General features: G+C 37.9%; 1 protein-coding gene across 1 annotated transcript in view; it reads left to right on the forward strand.

Annotated features, from left to right (window-relative positions):
- Positions 1–18,102, forward strand: part of NGR-A29 (neuropeptide receptor A29) — a 94,831-nt gene that overhangs the window by 23,890 nt on the left and 52,839 nt on the right. Inside the window, exons 2-3 of the mRNA XM_089736587.1 lie at positions 2,066–2,187; positions 13,701–13,806. Of these exons, the coding sequence (XP_089592713.1) occupies positions 2,066–2,187; positions 13,701–13,806 (228 nt within the window). The remainder of the gene's footprint in view (positions 1–2,065; positions 2,188–13,700; positions 13,807–18,102) is intronic.

The following is an 18,102-nucleotide window of genomic DNA, read 5'->3' on the forward strand; positions in this document are numbered from 1 at the left end:
CAAAATGACCTCCGTGATTTTGAATACAGGCCTTCAATCTGCGCGGCCAGTCGTCTATCGCAGCACGAACGAGGTCCATGTCAATATCGGCGGCTGCCTTAATCAAGGATGTCTTGAGTGACTCCAAATTGGGATGAGGCTTTGAGCACGCCTTTTCCTCCAAGTGTTGCCATATCTTGTAATCTAACGGATTCAAATCTGGACTGGAGGAGGGCCAGTCTTCGTGCCGGATGAAGTCGATTTCACGCGCCGCCAGCCAGTCTTGTGTGCTCTTCGCTCTATGAGCTGGCGCCGAATCTTGTTGGAATACCCAGTGCCTGTTATTGAACATGGTATGAGAAACAGGTTCCACAAGGTTCGTCAGGACTGTATTTTGATACACAACTGCATTCGCTTTTACACCTTTCTCACAAAAATGTACCTCTGTTAAGCCCCAATAAGAAACTCCCAACCATACCATGAGCGAGGGTGGAAAATGACCTCGTTGGACGCGCGGAATACGGTTGCTCGCTTCTTCACTACTGTGTGCGTACACTTTATCATTTTGTTTGTTGTAGCTCTCTTCTACGGTAAAAATTTTTTCATCCGAAAAAAGAATTTCCCGATATTTTTTCCCGCGTACCGCTTCAACAAAGCGCGGCATCTCTTCAGTCTCAGGTCCATTAGACGAGCATTCAAACGATGTCCTGTTTTTCTTCGATATGCCCGAAGCCCTAAGTCTTCATTTAACACCCTTTTCACCGTGGTTCTGCTTAACCCCATCTGAAGGGCCAACAGTTTCTGCTTACGTTTGGGATTTCTTTGAATTCGCGCCTTCACAGCTTTTATCACTGCTGGAGTCCTAACAGACCAAGGGCGACCACTTCTTGACCTGTCATCTACACTAGAGTCTTCATTGTATCGTTTGATGGTACGATAAACGAATCTTTTGGTTATATTCAAAATTTTCAGTATGTTAAAAATTTGAATTGGCGCGTAGCCGCAACGATGCAACGCAATAACTGCAACACGGTCTTCTTTAAGCGTCCACTCCATATTTAAAAATGAGTAAAATTCTAAAAGTATACGTTTTTATTTTCATGAACAATTCGAAATTCGAATTCAATAAACTTTTTTGTGGCCAGCATTCTAAAAGAAATGTTTTTACTGTGTGACAATACTTATGACCTGACTAGTTATATATGTTACGGTAAATGTACACTCTTGGGAAATATACACTTTTACCGGTAAATGTGCACATTTGCCAAAAAGTTAGGTAATAATACGTTATCAACAGTGATGTCTATTTTTTTTTTTTTTTTTTTTTTTAGTACATTTTACATAGTAAATCGTATTTTGGTCCTCACGATACAGGCTGTGCCTAATGTGAGGATCATTGGTTAATATTATATTGTTTATGCCATCTGCGTAATCTCTCAATTTGTTAAATATCTAAATAATATTCTATCTAGGTCATGATTTAATAGTTTATGTAGTAAATAAATTTATTATTATTATTATTATTATATAAAAATAAACTAATTTTTACAATTTAACACTCTGTTCCCGCAGCCAACATCTATAGCTCAAAGCATGATACAATTATGCCAGAGGTTAAATCCAGACGCAGAACCTATTTGTCTAAATAAACCTACCCACGATCGCTGCTCGTGGATGAGGGAAATACAAACACACAAAGTTTCCGAATTTGCGTAATCAAACGTGTCGATCAATGGTGGTACGTTGCGCTGATATTTGCGCCCATTCAAATTAAACCCGCAAAATTATAATTTGCCTAATTACTGGTGGTAGGACCTCCTTGTATCCTTATATCTCAAGGTGGGTGGCGCATTTACGTTGTGGATGTCTATGGGCTCCAGTAACCACTTAACACCAGATGGGCCGTGAGCTCGTCCAACCATCTAAGCAATAAAAAAACAAATAAAAAAACCCTCCTGGTTTGAGCCCCGAGAGCTCATCTACACGTTAGGGTTATGGTGCCATAGCCTCTCAAGCTATCAGCTTAGATAGGAAAAAAAAACCGTGAGCACAATACAAATGATATTCAAGGTGTCTTCTTTTTCAGATCGGTTGGAAATACACGAATGCGTGGTTGAGCGGGAACTTCCTCTGCAAGTTGCTGCTGGTGTTGCGAGCTTTCGGTCTCTACTTGTCGTCAAATGTTCTCGTTTGCATATCCATTGACAGGTAAGTCTAAGCAGAAGAAAGAGCTGTTGGATTATGTACCTAGTCTTGCCATAATTACTGAGACAAAGGAAAAAAAATCTATTGCAAGTAACATTTATTACTTTTACAGTGTGTTAGTTTAATACATAATTATAAAACAATTTAAAGTATAAAAAGCTTATTCGAAATGGTCTCCATTGGCTGCAATACAGTCCTTTAAACGTTGAGGCCAGTTATCAATAGAAGCACGCACTCTTTCCATGGGAAAATTTTTCACTGCCAATAGTACGGATTGTTTTAGGGACTCCAAATTATCATGGCGCTTGGAGCAAGCAGTACTCTCTAAAACTGACCATAAATCACAATCCAGCGGATTAAGATCGGGACTAGACGACGGCCAGTCTTCAGCTCTGATGAAGTCCGAAACGTTCGTTTCCAACCAAGACTGCGTAGACTGAGCTTTATGACTTGGCGCCGAGTCTTTGCTGGAAGGACCATTCTTGATTATTGAACATGGTGTTGTTAAGGGGCTTCACTACCTTCTCAAGAATGGTATCTTGATACATTTGTGCCGATGTTTTGATACCTTTTTCACAAAAGTATGGCTCAGTCACTCCTTCATAGCTAATACCACCAAACCATCACTGAAGTCGGATAGTGCCCAAGTTGCACTCTGTCGACTAATTGGGAAGCTTCCTTAGAGCTTTGAGCATAAATTCGGTCATTTTGTTTGTTAAAATGTTGCTCAATTGTAAAGAATTTCTCATCCGTAAACAAAAAATTTCTATGACCTCCCTTTGGGTACCGCTTCAGTAGTTGTTTCGATTTTACCACCCTATTCTCTTTTAAATTATCAGTTAAGAAATGATCAGTACGTCTCTTATAGGCTGCAAGTCCTAAGTTATCTTTTAAAATACGTGACATGGTTCTAGGTGCTATCTTCATCTCCCAAGATAAAATCTTTTGCTTTTGGACAGGATTTCTTTGAATTCTTTCCCTTACTGATTTGACCACCTTTTTCGTACGAACACTACGTGGACGGCCAGATCTTTTTCTGTCACAAACAGAGGAGGTCTCATTGCACCTATTAATAGCCCGGTACACAAAAATTTTACTAATACCAAGCGTATGGAGAGTTTTAAAAATTGCATTTGGCTCGATACCTACTTTGTGTAATGCAATCACAGCAATTCGGTTCTCTTTATCACCCCGCTCCATTTTAATATCGCAAAATATTGTACAATGTATTGGCGCCAAAATGAGAAAACTCAATGAGCAATCATATAAAAATGACAGATTCCAAATTCAAATGTAATATTTTGTTTATTTTTAATTGTAACAGTATTTATGGCCAGACTAAGTATATAAGCACAGACTCAATAAACTCAGAGCAAGCGCCTCTCTAATACCGGGAAATGAAAATGAAATATCTGATTTTAATTTTAAAAAAAACTGTAACGGTAAGCTGTGGAAAAAAGTTCGTAACAAGAGTTATGTAGACATAATCAGCCTATTATACAATACTTATTATACAATAGTCCTTTGTAACAAGAAAACATTTACAACTTATTATAGTTTATTTATAATATTCCCAGTTTTCAATACCTAGAAATAATATAATGTTTGTTATTTATGTATGTTAATTATATAAGGATGAAATCTTTATGAATAAAACAGTTCTTAACAACCTACTGCCTTGAACTGTGGCTCTGTCGTTTCGTATCGTAACGCGAGATGAGGCTTTAAATACAACTGTTTTGAAGTCGTTGTGGCCTAAAGGATAAAACGTCCAGTGCATTCGTATGTAGCGATGCACCGGCGTTCAAATCCCGCAGGCGGGTACTAATTTTTCTAATGAAATACGTACTCAACAAATGTTCACGATTGACTTCCACGGTGAAGGAATAACATCGTGTAATAAAAACCAAACCCGCAAAATTATAATTTGCGTAATTACTGGTGGTAGGACCTCTTGTGAGTCCGCGCGGGTAGGTACCACCACCCTGCCTATTTCTGCCGTGAAGCAGTAATGCGTTTCGGTTTGAAGGGTGGGGCAGCCGTTGTAACTATACTGAGACCCTTAGAACTTATATCTCAAGATGGGTGGCGTATTTTCGTTGTAGATGTCTATGGGCTCCAGTAACCACTTAACATCAGGTGGGCTGTGAGCTCGTCCACACACATAAGAAAAAAAAATAAAAAAAAATGGTTACTCTCGCGTTTAAATAAAATATGCGTTCAACGAGACAGCAGTATGATTTTCATACACGCTCTATAGTATCAGGCACTTTTTTTTTTTCCACACTGAATGATTTTTTGTTCAATGCAGAAACTTCAAAACTAAACCAATCTATGTATTTACCGATGGTAGGTTGTCTTGCAAGTCCGCTCAAGTAGGTACCACCGCCCTGCTTATTTCTGCCGTGAAGCAGTAATGCGTTTCGGTTTGAAGGGTGGGGCAGCCGTCGTAACTATATTGAGACCTTAGAACTCTTATCTCAAGGTGGGTGGTGGCATTTACGTTATAGATATCTTATAGATATCTGGAATCGCACTATAGATGACCGCAGTGGCTCCAGGTAGTATGGATGAACTCTTCTCCGGTGGCGGGCGGTGCGATGGTAAATACGAGATGATGGCATCATCTCAAACAATTCCTCAGAACGCTCCCCATGAAACATATCAAATATAATTTCAATTATATTACACGGTGTTTTCATTACATATTTTTTTCTGTTATCAGCTCCTTTCATACGATTGAACACGATTTCATATAAAAAAATTATAAGTAAAATCAAAGAATAATAGAAACCATTCTTGATAATTTTTAGAATAACATCGAGACAATAGCTTTGTTTTTTTAATGGCCTAGATAGTTAGTCGAGTTCAGGTTTTAACAGAAGTACTATAGAGCTTAGATACCACATTGTGACTACCGGCGTGAAAATTGAGCCCCGAAGCTGAAGTTTGCGACCAGAATAATCTAGGCTAGCTATAACACTAATCCGTGTGGACTCATCGCAAGTCCGTACAAAACAAGACTTTGTTGCGACGAAATAAAGGCTACTCTATCTACCTATGAAACTGCAACGCGTGATAGCACCACGGCACAGACCCCTTTGTATGTTCAATGCTTTATAAAACAGGGTAATAATACAACAACAGTGATATTCCGATATCATTCGAACCGTGAACGAAAGTTTACACATGAACAACTTTTCAGAAAGGAACTTAACGTTTTCCTATAAATCAGAAAGTTTCTTAAAAATAATATAAAGTTTCCTTAAATCGGAATATATTTTGATTATGTAACATTTGCTATGGGAGGAGAGAGACGTTGAACTGTCGTGACGAGGGCACCAAATGAATGCCCCACCACCCTGAGCAACCCGAGGAAAGCCAATAACCATAACTACCGAGAGATCCTCCTAGCGACTTGAGATAACTTGACAATGTGAATTCTATCCACTTTTAGAAAAGTAGTCTAAGACTTAGTTGCATAGACACAATACCTATACTAACACAGAAACATTATGAAACTGAAAACCCAAACACCACTCGCACGAATGGAATCTACTATTGTAAATAATTCTATTGCAAAGCAAGGGTGTAGACGCATCTCAAACTCTCGAAAGTTCCAACTAACGTTTGAAGATGTAAAGGTGTAATAGGCAAACACCGCGACTCCCTATCAATCCTTTATTGGAACACGATGCCAGTACAAGTATCTAAATTAACCAGTGATGGCCCAGTGGTCGAAATTCAACCATAATTCATTTAAATTATTAGTTTAAACATTATTAAGGTTCTATAGTCAAAGACTTACACTTCTTTAATCACAGATTTTGCCAATGAGATGAAATGGTATGGACATGTGATGACAGTGAGGTTGGTAAGAGAGTGTTAACTATGAATGAGGAAGGCTATAGAGAAAGAGGTACACTTAAGAAGAAATGGATAGATTGCGTGAAAGACGATATGTTTAAGACGGAAACGAGCGAAGAAATAGTATATGATAGAGGAGTATGGTAGAAGAAAACATGATGCGACGACCCCAGGTGACTGGGAGAAGGGCAGGAGAATGATGAATCACAAATTTCGCCAATGAGATGTAATGGTATGGACATGTGATGAGACGAAATGACAATGAGGTTGGTAAGAGAGTGTTAACTATGAATGTGGAAGGCTATAGAAAAAGAGGTAGACAAAGAAGAAATGCATAGATTGCGTCAAAGACGATATGTTTAAGAGGGAAATGAGTGAAGAAATAGTATATGATGGAGGAGTATGGAAGTAGAAAAAATGATGCGACGACCCCAGGTGACTGGGAGAAGGGCAGGAGAATGATGAATCGCAAATTTCGCCAATGAGATGCAATGGTATGGACATGTGATGAGACGAAATGACAATGAGCTTGGTAAGAGAGTGTTAATTATGAATGTGGAAGGTTATAGAGAAAAATTAGAGGTAGACAAAGAAGAAATGGATAGGATCAAAGACGATATGCTTAAGAGGGAAATGAGCGAAGAAATAGTATATGATAGATGAGTATGGAAGGAGAAAATATGATGCGACGACCCCAGGTGACTAGGAGAAGGGAGAATGATGAATCACAGATTTCGCCAAGACTATGCTATAGACAAATAATAAAACAAACAATATTAATCAATTCTGAATTCGACCACAGACTTTAAATAAAAATAAAAGTTTAACAATAAATAAAGAGTATATATAATGTTATAAAATATGTATACCTAGTCAGGTCATAAATTCTGTCACATGCTTAATGTAAAATAATTGAAACAAGTTTATTCATTATGTAACCATTCATATACCAAAATGAACTTAACAAAACATAGATTCTTATGACACTAAAGTTTATTCAAAATGACCTCCGTTATTTTGAATACAGGCCTTCAATCTGCGCGGCCAGTCGTCTATCGCAGCACGAACGAGGTCCATGTCAATATCGGCGGCTGTCTTAATCAAGGATGTCTTGAGTGACTCCAAATTGGGATGAGGCTTTGAGCACGCCTTTTCCTCCAAGTGTTGCCACATCTTGTAATCTAACGGATTCAAATCTGGACTGGAGGAGGGCCAGTCTTCGGGCCGGATGAAGTCGATTTCACGCGCCGCCAGCCAGTCTTGTGTGCTCTTCGCTCTATGAGCTGGCGCCGAATCTTGTTGGAATACTCAGTGCCTGCTATTGAACATGGTATGAGAAACAGGTTCCACAAGGTTCGTCAGGACTATATTTTGATACACAACTGCATTCGTTTTTACACCTTTCTCACAAAAATGTACCTCTGTTAAGCCCCAATAAGAAACTCCCAACCTTACCTTGAGCGAGGATGGAAAATGACCTCGTTGGACACGCGGAATACGGCTGCTCGCTTCTTCACTACTGTGTGCGTACACCTTATCATTTTGTTTGTTGTAGCTCTCTTCTACGGTAAAAATTTTTTCATTCGAAAAAAGAATTTTCCGATATTTTTTTCCCGCGTACCGCTTCAACAAAGCGCGGCATCTCTTCAGTCTCAGGTCCATTAGACGAGGATTCAAACGATGTCCTGTTTTTCTTCGATATGCCCGAAGCCCTAAGTCTTCATTTAACACCCTTTTCACCGTGGTTCTGCTTAACCCCATCTGAAGGGCCAACAGTTTCTGCTTACGTCTGGGATTTCTTTAAATTCGCGCCTTCACAGCTTTTATCACTGCTGGAGTCCTAACAGACTGAGGGCGACCACTTCTTGATCAGTCATCTACACTAGAGTCTTCATTGTATCGTTTGATGGTACGATAAACGAATCTTTTGGTTATATTCAAATTTTTCAGTATGTTAAAAATTTGAATTGGCGCGTAACCGCAACGATGCGCTCGGCGCTGACTATCAGTGGCGGGCTGACCTTCGTGCTCGGGACGTGGTGCGTCCCAGCCCCAGTGTGGTCAGAGCGCGGAGGGCCCAATCTCGGCGGTCCGTGCTGGAGTCATGGTCCAGACGGCTGGCTGATCCTTCGGCTGGTCGTAGGACCGTCGAGGCGATTCGCCCGGTCCTTGTGGATTGGGTGAATCGTGACAGAGGACGCCTCACTTTCCGGCTCACGCAGGTGCTCACTGGGCATGGTTGCTTCGGTGAGTTCCTGCACCGGATCACAGCCGAGCCGACGGCAGAGTGCCACCATTGTGGTTGCGACTTGGAGACGGCAGAGCATACGCTCGTCGCCTGCCCCGCATGGGAGGGGTGGCGCCGTGTCCTCGTCGCAAAAATAGGAAACGACTTGTCGTTGCCGAGTGTTGTGGCATCGATGCTCGGCGACGACGAGTCGTGGAAGGCGATGCTCGACTTCTGCGAGTGCACCATCTCGCAGAAGGAGGCGGCGGGGCGCGTGAGAGACGCGCAAGCCCGCCGCCGTCGGGCGGGGGCCAGGGAGGCGGATCTCGCCCAAGCCCTGGCCCTCTAAGGGTTTCGGGTCCCCTTCACATGTCGGTCTGGGGACCGGCGAAGGGGGCCTAAGAAGACGACGTGCAAGCTGCTCTGCACGCGTTTTACGCAAGAGCATCCGGGTGATGGAAGGCCGGCTATCCTCGACCCACGCTGGTTCTGACCCAGCGGGGTATTCCGTAGGATAACCCATTCTAACCGGCGCCATCTAGGCGGGCTCCGGATAGCCTGCCGACCGAGAGGGCTGGTGGTCGTGGCGCCGACGAGCGTCCCGAGGGGGAGGGTGATGGGAGAGATGTTGAGATGTAAACGCTTCACTTTGATTTCCTCCTGACCAAAAAAAAAAAAAAAAAAACCGCAACGATGCAACGCAATAACTGCAACACGGTCTTCTTTAAGCGTCCACACTTCATATTTAAAAATCAGTAAAATTCTAAAAGTATACATTTTTATTTTCATGAACAATTCGAAATTCGAATTCAATAAACTTTTTCGTGGCCAGCATTCTCATCATTCCAAAGAAAAGTTTTTACTGTGTGACAGTACTTATGACCTGACTAGTTATATTGTTGTGTCAAATACATGGTAGTTTGTGTAATGTTTTTATTATGATTGATTAAATAGATTTTTATGCATAATTAAAAAAAACATTAATATCCTGCACTCCTTCTCTATATTCTCTATAAGTTCTTAGAACTTTCATACTCCTTTGTTTTTCGTAAAAGGGGGTACAAAGTTTTTGCTTCAAGTTTTAACATCTAAATTAATGAATGCACAGAGAACAATGGCAGCTTCTACACAACATTTTACCTGATATTTATTTGAGGCGTCTTGAAATAAAAAAAATGCTAAAACGATAGGATAACATAGCTTAAGCTTAAGCTTAATTAAATAATTAATTAGTCACAAAAAATATATATTAACGTGTTTACTTTATAATTTGAGGTTATTTATCAATAATAGATGTCTCTGAGACTTTTTGGCGGGAACGCGAGGAGTGAAGTTGTGTGATTTGTTTTATTTTGTCTATTTCGTGTTTATTCGGGTTTAAATGTGTAATAATGGTGGTTTATTAACTGTTTAATATCTGTAAAAGTGCACAAATGTGGGAAAATGAAATAAAGCCGCTGGACGTAACTTCTCGGGATCCTTCAAAAAGTCCACTGAAAAAATCTTAGTAAATGACCACCATTTTACTGAGATTATACTTCATCCCGTATCATCTCATTTAATTTCATCCCAGTTGATTAATGTCTCAAATTAATCATCTTCATTTCATTTCACTCCATAATATCATTTTTCATAAAAATATGAATGTAAATTAAAATAAGGCATGACTTAAAGGTCTCAGTTACCAGGTCATAAAATCCCTTAAAAAAATATATGTGTCTGATTTTTGCGGACTATAACAAATCGAAAAAATAAGTAAACGATATGCTTAAATAACATTATTAGTTTCATTATCATAGAAGGATGAACCAAGGATACACATCTAATAGTACTCGAGTAGGTACGCTTAGCAATTGCAGAGCTACCTAGGTACATATAAGTATTCTAAAGTTTGTTCTTTCTTCTTTGTAAATGTGTAAACATGTGTGTCAGAGATAGGTACTTTTAACCTTTTGAACGCCATAGTCACATATTTGCGACAAATGAAGACTTGCAAAGCTAATTTATTAGTCACTGAAGTATGTTATAGGTTTAAGATTAGAGTAGACTATAGTCAGTTGTTATGCTGTTAAAATCATTGTCATCTGCGGTGCTGCCATGACTGTTATTTAGTTATTTAATTATGTACTAATTGTAACAAAGGATAATTAATTAATGTTATTATTTATCATTTTAAATACTTTATGAAAATATTTATCAAAAAATACTGCTTTTTTGTGGCAATAGTATTAATGTCATTCTTTACAATTATATTAAACCGGAAGTACACAAAAATCGAATTAAAAGCTTATTAAATTAACATTTTTTCGTGGCTTTGGCACGTAAAACTAACATCGTATAAAAAACGAGCAAATAAAATGATGAAGTTTCGTTTATATCTAAGACGCCTTTTAAAACATTCAGGTAAAAAATTGCTATTGTTCTTTAATGTACCTAACGTTGAAACAGTTTGTTCCCGAAAGCGCGGGAATAGCGGAGTCAGAGGACGCTTCTAATCTGACAGATGACGTTAGGCTCCATTCCGGTGCGTTCATTTTAGCAGAAGGCGACAACGGCATCTTTTTTTTTTTTTTATTGCTTAGATGGGTGGACGAGCTCACAGCCCACCTGATTTTAAGTGGTTACTGGAGCCCATAGACATCTACAACGTAAAATGCGCCACCCACCTTGAGATATAAGTTGTAAGGTCTCAGTATAGTTACAACGGCTGCCCCACCCTTCAAACCGAAACGCATTACTGCTTCACGGCAGAAATAGGCAGGGCGGTGGTACCTACCCGCGCGGACTCACAACAGGTCCTACCACCAGTAATTACGCAAATTATAATTTTGCGGGTTTCACTTTTATTACACGATGTTATTCCTTCACCGTGGAAGTCAATCGTGAACATTTGTTGAGTATTTCATTAGAAAAATTGGTACCCGCCTGCGGGATTCGAACACCGGTGCATCGCTTCAACACTATTGCACCGGACGTCTTATCTTTTAGGCCACGACGACTTCTCTACTCTACTCTCTACTACTACTCTCTCACGACGATCTACTTTGTAATGCCAATGAACTCCTGTATCAACACAATGCAATTTGATAAAAACTCAGAAGGCAAAAAGAAAATTAGAATCCTTATTAGAAGTCTGTTTTGCTTCCACTACGAAATGTACTCGTTCTTGAGCCAAATTTTAGAACATGATAATCGGATAAAGGTTGATAATAGAGTTAGGCTAGTTTGGTATGTCAAGGAAAATCTTATACTAAAATAAGCTAATTATACAAGGGCGGGATGATAAGTAACTAGCCTAACAATAAAACACTTAACTTTCCGTGATAAAATTAATTTTATTTTTCGACATAATCTCCGTGAACCTCTACGCACTTATTCCATCTTCGTTCTAAAGCAGTAATGCCTTCCATAAAATTATATCTTTCGAGGCCTGCAAAATACTCCTCTACAGAGGCTATGACTTCATCATTTGTGGCCAATTTCAGTCCGCCTAAAAAAGTTTTGAGCTTAGGGAATAAGTGAAAGTCTGATGGCGCTAGATCAGGCGAATAAGGTGGGTGGGGCAGCAAATAATACTTCAATTCGTTGATTTTTGCCATAGCTTTAACACATGTGTGAACCTTAGTGTTGTCTTGGTGGAAGACGATTTTCTTTTTCGCCAATCCTGGTCTTTTTTGCGGAATACATTGATGAAAATTATCTAGAAGATTAGCGTAGTATTCTCCACTAATCGTTTGGCCTTTAGGAAGGTAATCTATCATCAAGATCCCATCTGAATCCCAAAAGATGGAAGCCATTACTTTTACAGACATGGCTTTTTTTGGAGTCGGAAATCCCGATTGCGTCCACTGTTTTGATTGAATTTTTGATTCTGGCGTGTAATAACGAACCCATATTTCATCTGTTGTTACAAATCGACATAAAAATCGGCTTTATTACTCTGAAACGGTCCAAACATTCTTTTGAGCTTGCACTCGAATCCTGTTTTGACCGTGCGTAAGCAATCGCGGCACCCAACGGGCCGATCACTTTTTCATATTTAATTCCTCACTTAGGATATGATGTACCCGTTCTTTGAAATACCTGTAGTGTCAGCTGTTTCAGGTAACTTCAATCGTCGATCTGTTAAAACTATATCATGTTCTTTCACGACCATTTCCGGAGTCGTGACGCTTTTTGGACGTCCGGGGCGGGCTTCATCTTGGACACATGTACGACCGCGTTTAAACTCATCCACCCAGTTTTTTACTGTGACATAAGAAGGAGCAAATTCACCCAAAACATTCTTTAACTCGTCATAGATATCTTTCCCCTTCATGTCCTTTATATGAAGAAACTTTATCACCGCTCTTTGTTCAATTTTATCCATTTTGAAAACAGTTGACGAAATATATTTTCAAATGATAAAAAATCAATAAAATTTTCACGCCACCAAAATCAAATTTAGAACACAGGTGGCCAGAGATACGAATTAAAAAATGACATATATTTTTTATTAATTTTAACTTTATAAATAGTAGAGGCTAGTTACTAATCATCCCGCCCTCGTAGAGTGTTTATATTCAGCCCGGGGGCATCTTCCGTACGCCCCTTTCGTTTCCCCACACGGTACTAAAGTTTTAGCTTAGAATAATCTGATAACAATATTATTATGCACAGACTAAATCCGCTAAAGGCTAAGACCGCACTTTACTGTGGATTTATCTCATATTAATAATACTTCCGTACAATATTCCATTCCATACTAATATTATTTCAGATTTTGTCAGGGCTCTTTTGTCACTGTTTGCTGGGTTTTAAGGTTTTTACGCGGAACAATAATTCTTTTTAAACCCGCTTTTATTAGTTTGTTGTTGTTGTATTCCTAGGGTACCCCGCTGGTACATAGGGCCCTCACAAGTTGTCTCTACTTGACCCTGTCTTGCGCCCCTTGACATCACTCCAGGTCATGCCGACAGTCCTCATCTCGCTTATGTAATACACATATTTGTTTGCATGTAACCTAATGTTTGAACGTCATTTTCCCACTCCTTTTAAGACGTCCGTTTTACTTGAATATTTACTTACGCATCAAGCACCGATGATAATGCGTTAATTTTGTAACTGTGCTCTGAAATCCTGATCAGTACTTATTAATTTATTTAGTTGCAACAACAAAGTGATCACCAATACAAAACATTGACAAATTGGACATTATGTCCATGAAAGATTTCACCTCATTTTTTTTATTGCTTAGATGGATAGACGAGCTCACAGCCCACCTGGTTTTAAGTGGTTAATAGAGCCCATACACATCTAAAACGTAAATGCGCCACCCACCTCGAAATATAAGTTCTAAGGTCTCAGTATAGTTACAACGGCTACCCCACCCTTCGAACCGCGCCGATGTATATAAAAAATCGTTTTTCTTTTTCTTTTTCAGATTCTTTGCTGTTATTTATCCGCTGAGGCTACCGGAAGCAAAACGCAGAAGTAGGCAGATGCTGTATTGTGCCTGGGTCGGCGCACTAGCATGCAGCTTACCGCAGGTAAACCTCACCGCAGATTATGTCACTCAAGTCATGATTCTGACGCGTATATAAGCGAACGACTTACCATTATCATTAATTTGGTAATATCTTGGAATGACAAATAATGACATTTTATCAATTTAGGTACAACATAGAACTTTAAAGTAGGGACGCGACATACTGTTCTATACGTACAATTGCTTATACAAATAGCACCCATTTTGAAGGCACACACTTAAACATATATCTATCTCGTTCTTACTCAGCTCATTGTAACTCGCAGGAAAACAATATAACAGTATTTCAGTGCGTACATAAAATGAAACATGAATATACGTAAATACCTAATGAGGCCGAAAATCCGCCATGTTTAGCGCACCAAATGTCATTGTCACGTCAGTTCAGCCGTCTGTCTTAGGTTGTACATTATTTATTGAGTTTGATATCGATTTAATATGATTGCTTATATAAAATTTCTTATTTTATCATGCTACCCCGCTTAAAACATACAAAAATAAAAATTAAAACATATTTTATAGGATCCCAAGAAAGTCGATGCCCCAAAACTATTATCTATATATATTTAAATTCATTATGGAGCACTACTTCGAAAAATCGGACACCATTTTTCGGTCGCAATCTATGGATATAATTTATTAACATATTTTAGACATTCTGTTTAGATATTTCGGGAGAAAGGTTACCGACAAAAGCTCTCTTCGGAAGTATTTAAATAAAATAGTTTTATTCTGTAGCGAGTTTATATCTATTAATTTGGAATCCGTTCCAAGTACTTTAAATTAATTACTAAGACAACAGAGTTTACCTCTTGCAGTAAATATGATTTATTTGGACACAGCCCATCAACAAATAATATTTCTTTGAAAACAACTGTGATCAACCTGGTGCATCAGAACTTACAAGGTTTGATGGGTAAAGAACTTGAAATTGATTTGTTCCTAGATTATAATAAAGTCAATGTTCTATGTGTTACTGAACATTGGCTTAAAAAATATGAATTAAATTGTAATTTTAAAAATCACCAGGTTGTAAGTTCCTTCTGCAGAGAGAATGCTATACGAGGTGGCTCACTGATCATTGTTAATAAAGATTTTAAATGTAAGGAACGTAGAGACATTGTGAGCCTCTCTGTGGAACGGATTATTGAAATGGCATGTGTAGAGCTTGAGCGATTCATTGTTGTAAGTGTGTACAGGCCCCCGAATTCGTTATATGATTTTTTTGAAAATATAATGAAACGTGTTTTATTAAAGCTTTCTGTTTCTAATAAACATGTTTTTATTTGTGGTGATTTTAATATAAATTTATTAGAAAATACAAATGCCACTATTAGACTCAGAACATTGTTAAAATCATATAACCTTAGCAATCTATTTTCAGAGCCCACAAGAATAACTAGCACATCGGCAACCTGTATAGATAATATTTTCACAAATGTAAAACCTTTACATAAATGCATTATTAATCATTTAAGTTCAGACCACAGTGGACAATTCTTATCTTTTAAAATTAAATCTGTTTCAGATGTTAATAGTACAAGAGAGCTACCGTTTGTTCCTATTAATATTAGACGTTTGGAGAAGCTTAGAGGTAAAGTTTTGGCAAAAATTCCGAATGTTTGTTATAGTGAAGATCCTAATGTTCATTACATGGATTTATTTAATGTTATTAATTCTGAATTTAGTGCCATCTTTACTTCTAAAACTCTGATCTTACATAATAAAAGATCATTCAATGAATGGGCGACTGTTGGAATTCATAAAAGTAGGCAGAGATTATACGATCTCTATCATGAAAAATCATATAATCATAATAAGTCATTTCATGAGTATGTCTCTAAATATTCCAAGCTGTTTAAAAAAGTCTGTACATTGGCCAAGTCATTGCACTTAGGCAATCTTATAAAAAATGCACCTGACAAAATTAAAATGACTTGGAATATCATTAATAGGGAGACTGGGAATGTCAGAAACAGCAATGCTGAATTAACTTTAAAAATCAATAATCGAATAATAACTTCTCATCAAGAAGTGGCCAGTGCCTTTGAGCACTACTTTGCTGATATCCCAGCTTCTACCACAAAATATTTAATTTCATCTCCTACCGTCGCCGAATCATTACTGCAAAATCATGTTGATAAATGCAGTGTTAACTTTAAGTTCACAAATATTGATATAAAGGACATAATTGATAATTTCAAGCTCATTAATATTAAGAAAACTGGTGATTTATGGGGAATTTCAATTAATGTTATAAAATCCATTATTGGTATAATTGCACCTTACCTTGCTACAATATTTAATGACTGTATTGATGGTGGTGTGTTTCCTGATCTAATGAAATATAGTAAAATAATACCTTTATTTAAATCTGGTAGTACTTTTGACCCCTCTAACTTTAGGCCCATTTCAGTACTACCTACATTGAGTAAAATTTTTGAAAAAATTATTCTGGAACAACTTTTGAACCACTTCAATTCCAATAACCTGCTTCATAACAAACAATATGGATTCACTAGAGGTCTCGCAACTATTGATGCAGGTGTAGATCTCATTAAAAATATTTTTCAGGCTTGGGAAGAGTCGCATAATGCCCTTGGGGTTTTCTGCGACTTATCTAAAGCTTTTGATTGTGTTGAGCATAATACATTATTGAGGAAATTACACCATTATGGTATTAGGGGCGTTTCATTAGAACTTATTAAATCTTATTTATCCGGAAGAATCCAAAAGGTAGACGTTAAAGGAACGAGATCTTCCGGTGTCTTACTTAATATAGGTGTTCCTCAGGGTTCCATATTGGGTCCCTTCCTATTTCTTGTATATATCAATGATTTACCTAAGTTTATTGAAACCCGTCACGAGGTCGTATTATTCGCTGATGATACATCATTATTGTTTAAAATTAAACGACATTTGGAAGATTATGACAATGTGAATGATGCTATCTCGCGCGTGGTACATTGGTTTAGTGTTAATAATCTGTTATTAAATAACAAAAAAACAAAATGTATAAAATTTACCACACCTAATGTTAGACAAGTTGACACTAATATTACTGTAAGTGGAGAGACACTGGAGCTTGTGGATTCGACAGTTTTTCTTGGTATAACAGTTGATTCTAAGCTGCAGTGGGGTCCTCACATATGCAAGTTAGCGAGTAGGCTTAGTTCTGCAGCGTTTGCGGTAAAAAAAATACGAATGTATATTAATCATAGACCTATATAGTAGGGACACGACATATTGTTCTATACGTACAATTGCTTATATAAATAGCACCCATTTTGAAGGCACATACATAAACATATATCTATCTCGTTCTTACTCAGCACTTTAACTCGCAGGAAAACAATATAACAGTATTTCAGTGCGTACATAAAATGAAACATGAATATACGTAAATATCTCCGTCTCCGTCTAATGAGGCCAAAAATCCGCCATGTTTAGCGCGCCAAATGTCATTGTCACGTCAGTTCGGCCGTCTGTTTTGGGTTGTACATTATTTATTGACTATGATATCGATTTAATATGATTGATTATATAAAATTTCATAATTTATCATGCTTAAAACATACAAAAATAATAATTAAAACGTATTTTATAGGATCTCAAGAAAGTCGATGTCCTAAAACTATTATCTATATGTATTTAAATTCATTATGGAGCCCTCATCCGAAAAATCCATTTTTCGGTCGGAATCTATTGATCATGACACTAATCATAAATACCACTTTAAAATATGTCATCAAAACATATTTAGACATTCTGTTTAGATATTTTGGGAAAAAGGCTACCGACAAAATCTCTTCGGAACTATTTAAATAAAATAGTTTTATTCCGCAGTGAGTAAAACACTAAGTATTGTAAATTTGTTAAATAATTAAGTGATTTTAGAGAGGAAGTCACAAGGAATGACGTTTGTAATTAATGAATAAATGTTCTGTAGGTGTTTTTTTTTTCACGCGGTCCCTTGATAAGTTTAAAATTTGAATCACTCTCAAGCGAAAGTGATTCAAATGGTGCGGCGCACCTTCCTTGGGGTGCGCTGCGGTAGTATGTTACGGACTTTAGAGTCAGCAAAACAATTAAAATAGATTGTAATAGTCTAAGAAAAACACGTACTCAAAATACGATAACATTTAGCATGCTAGAAATGGGCTGATGGCTTTGAACTACGCCATATCTTTATGTTTTGCGACAAACGACAACTTTATAAAATCAGTGTAGCAACTTTTAAAAATCATCATATCGTTTACTTGGCAAATTCGAAGGACGAACTTGTCTTAGATTTCAC

Source organism: Bombyx mandarina, chromosome 21, assembly GCF_030267445.1.
Source record: "Bombyx mandarina strain Sakado chromosome 21, ASM3026744v2".
NCBI classification, from domain to species: Eukaryota; Metazoa; Arthropoda; class Insecta; order Lepidoptera; family Bombycidae; genus Bombyx; species Bombyx mandarina.